The 8,772-nt window shown below is 39.9% G+C and overlaps 2 protein-coding genes across 2 annotated transcripts in view; one reads left to right on the top strand and one right to left on the bottom strand.

The window, feature by feature from the left end:
- Positions 1–211: 211 nt before the first annotated feature.
- TXNDC9 (thioredoxin domain containing 9) lies at positions 212–7,446 on the bottom strand. The gene is made up of 4 exons (XM_010001424.1): positions 7,223–7,446; positions 5,012–5,130; positions 2,875–3,129; positions 212–519 (listed from the first exon to the last, which is right to left on the bottom strand). The coding sequence occupies exons 1-4, from the start codon at positions 7,409–7,411 to the stop codon at positions 402–404; spliced, it is 681 nt and encodes a 226-aa protein (XP_009999726.1). The 5' UTR covers positions 7,412–7,446; the 3' UTR covers positions 212–401.
- A 985-nt stretch (positions 7,447–8,431) lies between these two features.
- Positions 8,432–8,772, top strand: part of EIF5B (eukaryotic translation initiation factor 5B) — a 40,695-nt gene continuing 40,354 nt past the window's right edge. The window contains exon 1 of the mRNA XM_010001440.1: positions 8,432–8,580. Coding sequence (XP_009999742.1) covers positions 8,432–8,580 — 149 coding nt within the window. The remainder of the gene's footprint in view (positions 8,581–8,772) is intronic.

The following is an 8,772-nucleotide window of genomic DNA, read 5'->3' as shown; positions in this document are numbered from 1 at the left end:
GAAGCACTGTTAACTGCTCACCCTGTTTTTACTCTTCCTTAGAATCTGCTTTTAGCCATTGAGACTGGATGCTGGGCCAGAGGGACCTTTGGTCTGATTTGGTACAATTATTTCTAACAGTTACTTCAAAACACTTAATAAACTTATACTTAAGACATAGTTCATCATTTGCCATGTTATTCAGTTCGAAGGACTCAATTTTTTAATTACAAACGGCTTCCAAAAGAGAGAAAAAAACAAACCAAAACTATTTTCTGCTATGACTCAGCTGTATAAAACTGTATAGAAAAATGAGCATTATGTGCAGATGTAATGAAAAGCAGTAAGCTTTATAAAAAACATTCTTAGAAATGTACCAAGCATAAACAAAAGATGATTTACAAATACATTTATCTGTCCTTCTAGTCATCATCAGAATCTGAGTCGTATTTCTTTCCTCTGATAGTCTTCTTATCCAATTTTGTAAAGGTTGTTCCATATTTCTTTTGACTTTGAAAAGGTGGGTCCATCAAATTTCCACTGGAGGAAGAGAGTAAGACATGTTCATTAAAGCTGTCAGTAAGTAGCATCTCTAATTATCTGTTTCTCCAGAAAAACTTTTTAAGAGAACACAACCCCTGCTCCCTAAAGCCACCCTATACAGCATTGTCGTGTTGCCAGCACAGCACATCCTGAAAACAGCCTGGATAACTGTAGTTAAGACAGAGCTGTAAGTGTAAACAGCACCTGTGAGCGGAGCTCTATGGAAAAACTCTATGGAAGGGCTTTTCCTGCAAACTGATCATGCTAAATCTGTCAGATTAAACAGTAACCAGGGAATTACAGAGAGACTTTTCAAAACAAATGAGGAGCCCGAAGTACAAAACAAGCCTAAATTTTCTCACAGGGACATTAAAGTAGAAATAGATAATCTGGGTTTTGTACTGCCACATCACATTGTACTATCCTCGGCTAGGCCAAACAGAGCAGTTTCCTGGTTGGACACTGCACTCCAGCTAGTGAACTATGGAGGCACTCACACCTCAGTGCACGTGCGTGGCTCTGTGGAGACTTGTCACCAGCTTGTGGGTTGACAGGTTGTTTGGAACAGCAGGTGTTCACATAAAGCAGGAGCACCCTCATATCCCACAGTGGGGGTACACAAGGACAGCAACTCCCTCCTCTTGCTCTGACAAAGGTTTGCATGTTTTCACTCACATGACCTGTGAGGGGTTCACATCTAAGTGTCAGTGAGCAATTAGAACCTTCTGGAATTAGCTACAGAAGGGTGCTTAGAAATTTGTAGGCATTAACATTTTGTAAATAACATTTTGCTGATACTGATCATGGATTCAGTTCAGGGAATTTGCAGATACTGATCAGCTGATACAGTTCACTGATTGCTAGTTAATTACATGTCAGTACTAAGTCAATACACCACTTCAATCCTGATTTAGGTCAAACAATGTGACCTGACCAGTTTTTCTGCTGAATACAGTATAATCTGTCATCATCTGCTATCCCACAGCTTGAAGGAAAATAACACTTTCTAGGCTCTGAGAAGGACTATGTCCTTTTCAGGATCTCCAGAGAGTGGGTCATTACATTCAGAGCAGTGTGGAAACGCAACACTTGTACATAAATGGATGTCTCCTGGAATGAACCTCCTGGGTTGTGCAGATACTGTGGCTCACTTTGCAAAGCCAGGGTACCTAAACTCAGGATCTGGCAAAACGAATGAAGAATAAAAAACCTCCCCCACTCCTTAAGGAGCTAAGAGTCAAATGCACAGTACGAGCAGTGTCAAGTAGGCAGTAAAAATATGCCATAAACCAATTTACTAACATTTAGTAAATTCAATGCACCTCAATACACTCATTGCCACTGAAAGACTTCTCCAATAAGAGCCTGCTGCTGCCTACAATATATATCCAAGCTGTCTTCAATTCCTCTGCATATTTGATTGTTACTGGCCTGGGACATGCGTATTACCACGTTTTGAACTACAATTTTTCAGTTCAGTCATTTAATCTGAAGTTCAACAGCTACTAAACTAAAATGAACAGAATTTTCTTTGCCTTTAAGATATAACGATACCTCTTGCCAAAATCTGAACATTATATGTTGAAATAAATTCAGATAATGAAGTTGAAAAAAAATAATAAAATCAAAGCCATTCAAAGCAAAAGAGCAAAATTAATCTAAAAATACAAAGATGACCTTGTAGCCACACTGGAAAGCAAAGCAGAAAGTTCTGGTAAATTATTCTCCTGTAATATTAGGCTATTGTGGTGACAGTTATCTCCTACTGCCTTCTATCCTGTAGTCTTAATGTGGGATTTATAATTATTGCATTATACTTGGTAACCCAGGATACGAATACAGGCTTGGAGAAGTCATTCTTGAGAGCAGCCCTATGGGAAAGGACCTGGGGGTACTAGTGGATCAAAAGCCATGAGCCACCGATGTGCAGTTGCAGCCCAGGCGGCCAACTCCATCCTGGGCTGTATCAAAAAAAGTGTGGCCAGCAGATTGAGAGGGGTGATTTTGCCCCTCTACTCTGCCCTGGTGAGACCTCACCTAGAATACTGCATCCAGCTCTGGTGCCCCCAGCACAAGAAAGATTTGGACCTGTTAGAACGTGTCCAGAGAAGGGCCACAGCAATGATCTGAGGGCTGGAGCACCTCTCTTATGAGGACAAGCTGAGGGAGTTAGGGCCATTCAGACTGAAGAAGAGAAGGCTCTGGGGGGACTTCACAGTGGCCTTACAGTACGTGAAGGGGTGTCTTAAGTATACGACATATCAAAGCTACCAACTTTTACAGGTTCTCCTGTCTGCACATGTGTTCTTGCACTGTATCTGAAAACAAAACAACCACAAAACAATTAATTACCTGTAATTAATTACATCTGCACAGCCTAATCTCCATTCTAAGGTCTCTGTAGTGAAGTCATCAGTGTTACCAAGATCAGTAAAGCCCACAATGTAGTCTTGTGTTTTTCCATCTTTTAGTAGCGCTAGAGTGGGAATTACTTTGATGCGCAGTCTCTCGCATAAGAAAGGAGATTTTTCAGCATTTAATTTCAAGAACTTTGTCTCAACATGCTTTTTGGCCAAGACAGTCAAATGTTTGTCCATTATTTGGCACCTGTGAAAAAAATCCCAAAGGATAAAATGTTAGAGGCAATAACCTGAAGAGTGTGTGTTTTACAGAATATGTAAAATGAACAGTAAAGAGCTAGTTCTGTCATGTTAATTCCTCAGATATTACCTTTGTAATTAAGAATATAGTTTTCAAAGGTAACTGGATTCAATGCCTAATAGAGTAACAGCCTGGAGTAAATTTATTGCACAATTACACCATCCATTTCTCTTATTTCTTCCCAATTACTCTGACATACACCTGAAAGCCTCTCTTATTTCTTGAGGCCTGCATTTATTGATGACATTTTCCTCTGATTTTTATTCTTCCTGCTCTAGCTTCACTGCCTTTTAGCTGGAAAACAGTCTCTATAATGAACTGCACATCTTCAGAAAAGTACTCTCAACATGTTACATGCTTTTTTTGTGCAGTCGCTACCTCCACAACTCACTGTACACAAAAAAACCCAATAATTATTCACACAAACTGCTTCAGTAGTGCTATAAGCAAAAATATTTCACTTTTCTGTTGAAACCAATAGAAGTGAACATACAATTATTGTTCCTCAGCTAAGGGACAGGAAAACGAACTGCTCAAAATACTGGACAGATGGCAGAGATCTGTGGGTTTGTCACCTGCAATCTCAACTTCCTGGATTGTCTTAAGTGGTTTGGCTTAGCTGCATGAACTCTGTGATGTGACTGTCCTTTAATTCAAAAGCAAGGCCAAGCAGATAAAAAATCTCGAGTGGGTAAGAATAAAAGCAACTTGATAATGTGGTTGGTAAACTGGACACACTAGCTTCAAGCTGGTTGTGAGCATGACACATTTTACAAATAACTTTTGAGAAAGTTCTTTCTCTTGCCTGAGTCTAAACACTTTGTTGGTTCATTAAACAGGAACTAAACAACCCAAACCTGTTTAAAGCTACTGTATTTGCAGAGAGAGTCTTTCAACTTCTTTGCATAAAAGCTAGCCAAACACAACCTCTGGTGTTTCTGAAACTTAAACACTTATCTTAGAAAACCTAGGATGCTGATGCCTCCCTGCATAATCCAGCTTTGACCCCTTTCAGTTTCTCATATGGAGGCTGTGTCAGTTTATATTCTATAAATTAGAGAGAACATAACACCTTGGGGGGTGGAACCCAACAAACAAACCAAAAACAGGGCAAGTGGCTCCTCCTGCTCTACTTCGCAACTGCATTTTAACAGAAGACATCAAGACAGACCCACTGAGGAACAGCCTACAACCCACAACTTCTGAAATCCTTCCAAGGAAGTGGGAGATCTTATTTTAGGCTCCTATTTTAAGAGTCAGGACTTATTCTCAGATCTAGGTCTCTCACACCCTAAAAGGTGACATAATCACAAAGGCATGGGCACAAAGGGAAATCGGCTGCAACTGGTATACACAGATCCTTTCAAAGTAAAAGGTTAAATTCTGAAGATGCCTAGACAAGTTTCTGCTTGTATTTTTATTTTAGTTTGCTAGAATGGTCCAGGATCTCTCTCTCTGTAATAGCTAAAGTGATCTTGAAATGCTGCTCTGTATGGTCACTACGTTTACCGACCTGGCTCACTCAAACTGAATCAATAACGAAACACAGCACTCTCTCAAATACTGTCAAACTAGTTATATATTTATATTCTAATCAACTATGTAAGGGAGCACTAATTGTTGTCAAATCATGTTCAGATTAACTGAAATGGAAAAAATATTTTAAAAATCAAATATCTTGAAAAGAGTGTGAGATTCAGAAAATGAAGGAATTCAAATACTTGTAAAAATCTATTTATTTGTGGGATGTGAAAGAACAAAAGAACAGGTCTGGTTTTGTAGACATCTATAAACAAAAGGTTTCCTGAGCACAGCTTATTTACTATACCTGAATGTTGTATCTCTGTAGAAATGGCAAACCACGTTTCTACTCTCTTTGACTTCTTGGAAAAAGTCTCTCTCACTTGGGACCTCTCTGTATTCTCCATGTCCTTTTGATAGCCACTCCTTTTGGAAAACATAAAAAAGAAATAATTAGCATGGAGTTTGTTAGTCCTGCACCTATACATTCTAAAAAAAATAAAACAGGGAGCCTGCAATGGAAACCCCCTTCATATAGTAACAGAAGGAGCTGCATAAATTTCTGCAGTGCAGCCCCTCAGTAAGACTAGACTAGTTCAGCGAGAACACCAACAGAAGAAAATACTCAGCATTTGAAAACTGCTAATTGACAGCTTGGGACACTCCCTCTAAAATGTTTTTGTACACTCAAAAGAACTCTTGTCTAAAACTGCTTCAAGTCATTACATAGACTAAAACAGATTTCTCCTAATTTTTCCCTCTGTGAAAATAACTTCCCTCTATGAAAAGAACAGGGAGAAAAAAAGCGGTGTAACTCACCTGCAACAGATCGTTTATCTAGCAAACATACACTGAAGGTATCTTAATATGACCCAGGCTTCCAGAAAACCATTCAGAAAACACACACATCCATTAGTCATTAAGTGTATGGGGAACCAGGATTTTTCAAGCTAAAATTTACAGGCAACTGGAAAAACTGTCTGATTAAGTGTGCAAATACAGTTTGGGAAAAAAGCTAATCTTATAGATTTTCAACTAATGCGCTTAAGAAAAAAAACCCAGCTTCCACAACACTGAAAGTTAATTGTGGTGTATTAAAACAACTACAGACTAAGCCAAATGATTAGAAGTAGTGCAGTATGACAGAACTTGCCACAAAACTTCAGTTTCCAGTGGGGAGAAAAACAAATTAGAAATATCACTGTTCTTGATCTTGCAGTTTTATCTTAGGAGAGTGAAGAAAAAAAAAGTTTCCAAGCAAACAAAAAAATATCCTGTAAGTTAATTAGGATAGAACAAATAATTTCCTGGACATTGTACACATTAAAAATGGATAGAAGCATGGGCACATGAAGAAGAAGAAATCATGACTGCAAATCAAGAACCAACTTTTCCTTCAACAGTGAGTATGCATTAATTCCCCTCTGCACAAACCTATTTCAGAATAGTGTGATTGCACATTTGCATTTGAAAACGCATGAGAACAGTGACTTAAGGTTAACTGACATGAAAAAGTTTTCACAGCAGAATTATTACACGTTCACATCCAAGAACATCCAAGTGTTACCACTTGTTAAAAAGGAAAACACTACAATCAAACATTAACTGAATTTTTAAAGACAAGCAAATGGTGTGACACACTCTCTACTTCTATGTTTAGAGAATCAAATCTGCTAAGACTGCCTGTCCTCCAGCATTCCAACCATGCCATTTTACTGCATCCCACTTCAAAGTATGGCACTAGCTTTTATGGGTCCCACCACAGCCAGAACACTTCCTTTCAACCCAGCCACCTCTCCCACAATCCAGTCTATTTCTTTTGCTTATGTGGAGTATGCTAAGAAAGTGGGCTTCCCTACTTAAAATCCAGGTGTCACACCATATGTTAGCAACATTTTGGTGAGAACTATGTTCAAAGAAACTTCCTGGGGAACATAAAGACCCCAACTTAACATGAGGTATTGGGGAACAAAGCAGAATTTATTTCCTGCAAGAAGAAATGAGCAGTCATACAAAGACAACATTTCACTAGGTTAGAAGGAATGGGACAAACTATTCCATCCTAAGAACAAAAGACTCTGTTATCATTCTTCCACAAAATACCTTGAGAGCATGCACCACTTACATGCCATAAGTAACAATCTCCAGAATTCAGAAGCTTAAGGGGCCTAAAAGCTTATAATTAGGTTGCCTAGTAGGCTTATGCTTCCAGGGAGCCATGTTCAGTGAATACTGACACACTCAAACCTCCATACAAGACTCTTTATCCTATCCTGATTGTAAACAATCAAGCAGAGAGTTCTTCTCTCCTCCTGTTAAAAACCAAAAAGCACACACATGTGGACAGACACTCGCTTTCCAGTGAAATGAAAAATTTGTAAGTACAGAAAGGTGAGGAAGGAGAAAAAACAAACCAAACAACCCCAAAACCCTTAGTTCACATAAACAACTTCCCTAGGATTTCCAAAAAGACTGTTCCACTGTATACATCAATAGCCTATATCAGCACAGGAGTTACCTGTTTCTGCTGCTGAGCTTTTTTTAGTGCTTCAAGCCTCCTTTGCTTAAGGCACTCCAATTCATCTTCATCCATTTGGTCCAGCTTCTGCATTTCAGCATCCAGATGTTCTTCCACAACTTTGGCTGTCTGAAGTATTTCATTCTCCAGAACTTTCTGAAGTATTTCAACAGAGGTATCAGCAGCCATCTTTAACTAGAAAGTGATGTCTTTGGAGCTGCAGAAATAGTGATACATGGAATTAACATTTACACAAACAATTATTCTTTCTTATTCTTATTTCCTACTTGCAGTTCACACTGTGGAGAAACAAAGTGCTATGCTACCTGAAGATAACAGTAGCTAGTTCTTTTCTATATTGCAGTCACCTTACACATAAGGTAAGCCATACTTACAGAATGGGCCCAGATGGCAACAAAGATACCAGTCAAGTCCTGTTCTTTCAATACCAAAGGCAGCTGTTGTAAAGTGCATAGGAACCTGAAATTACTTGTCAAAATAAAGACGTAAAATTGACCAGTTCCAAAGGAACACTCACCCTGAGCCAGATCCATGTGCTTTTAATAAATATTCTGAAGCTATAAAATACAATCAGAAAGCTCCAAACTGCTGGGAGGAGATATAAGCTGTCTCAGAATAAGTCTAAGCAATGCTCAGTATATAAGTTTTATGCCAGTAGTTTAAATGCAATTACTTTAAGTACCTGATGTATATTAACATATTTAAATCTCAATTAACATGCCTCTCCTCAGCTAAATGAAAGACAAAGTACTCAAAAGCAAATGCTTTAGGCCAATACACTGTTTCAAATCATATAAGAAAAATGCTGTTGCAAACACCACCCTATGGCAGCCAGCAGAAGGACTGAAAACAGACAGCAAACAACCACTACCTAATTGCTGTGTGAAGAAACACAGCTAAAATAATTTCTTGCTAAGTCCCCCCTGCCCAAACACTTCAAAAGGCAAAAAATTACTAAGACTGGGGTGAATGAAGAGCTGAGGTAACATACACTACCAAAAGACAGTTTGGAAAAAAGGACAGTGCACAGTCACTCTAATCACATTCTCACCCTGCAGGCCACAGACCTGATGTGCTGAATTTGGGGTTCAGAGTACTCTGGGCTGTATTTCAAGATATCCAAAATACCAGTGCCATTTGCTCTACAAACACCCTGCCTACAGAGGCCGGAAAGCATTGTAAGCACCGATGGGCAAAGCACCAGCACCCCGGCAGCACTCCAAGTGCCACGCACCACCAGCAGCACCAGGCCTGCTGCCGCACTCCATGCGAGTGCCACTCACCCTGGCCTCCTCCTCAGCCCCTCGCCCAGAAGTCGATAACTACAAAATCTCTCCGTCAGCGCATCCCACACCCCCTTCCTTGTATTCCCAGAGGAAGCAAGAACCCTGCTAGTGCGGATCAGAGACCAGCGGCTCCTCAGGAGACGGAGGGAACCTTGTCCTCCAAACAAACAGGAGGGAAAAAGGAAAACTAACCCCGCCCAGCCCCCACCGCAGCCTGCACTCCCCAGGGGGCTGCGGGCCCCC

This window comes from Chaetura pelagica, unplaced genomic scaffold, assembly GCF_000747805.2.
Source record: "Chaetura pelagica isolate M959 unplaced genomic scaffold, ChaPel_1.0 scaffold377, whole genome shotgun sequence".
Taxonomy (NCBI): Eukaryota; Metazoa; Chordata; class Aves; order Apodiformes; family Apodidae; genus Chaetura; species Chaetura pelagica.
This window is presented reverse-complemented; position numbering and strand designations above follow the sequence as displayed.

Excerpts from the sequence above, each read along its gene's own strand:
- TXNDC9 (XM_010001424.1), bottom strand. The coding sequence starts at position 7,411 with ATGGCTGCTGATACCTCTGTTGAAATACTTCAGAAAGTTCTGGAGAAT. Across the intron at positions 5,131-7,222 it reads AAGCTCAGCAGCAGAAACAG|GAGTGGCTATCAAAAGGACA; the intron begins GTAACTCCTGTG and ends GTTTTCCAAAAG. Across the intron at positions 3,130-5,011 it reads TACAGAGATACAACATTCAG|GTGCCAAATAATGGACAAAC; the intron begins GTATAGTAAATA and ends TTTTTTTCACAG.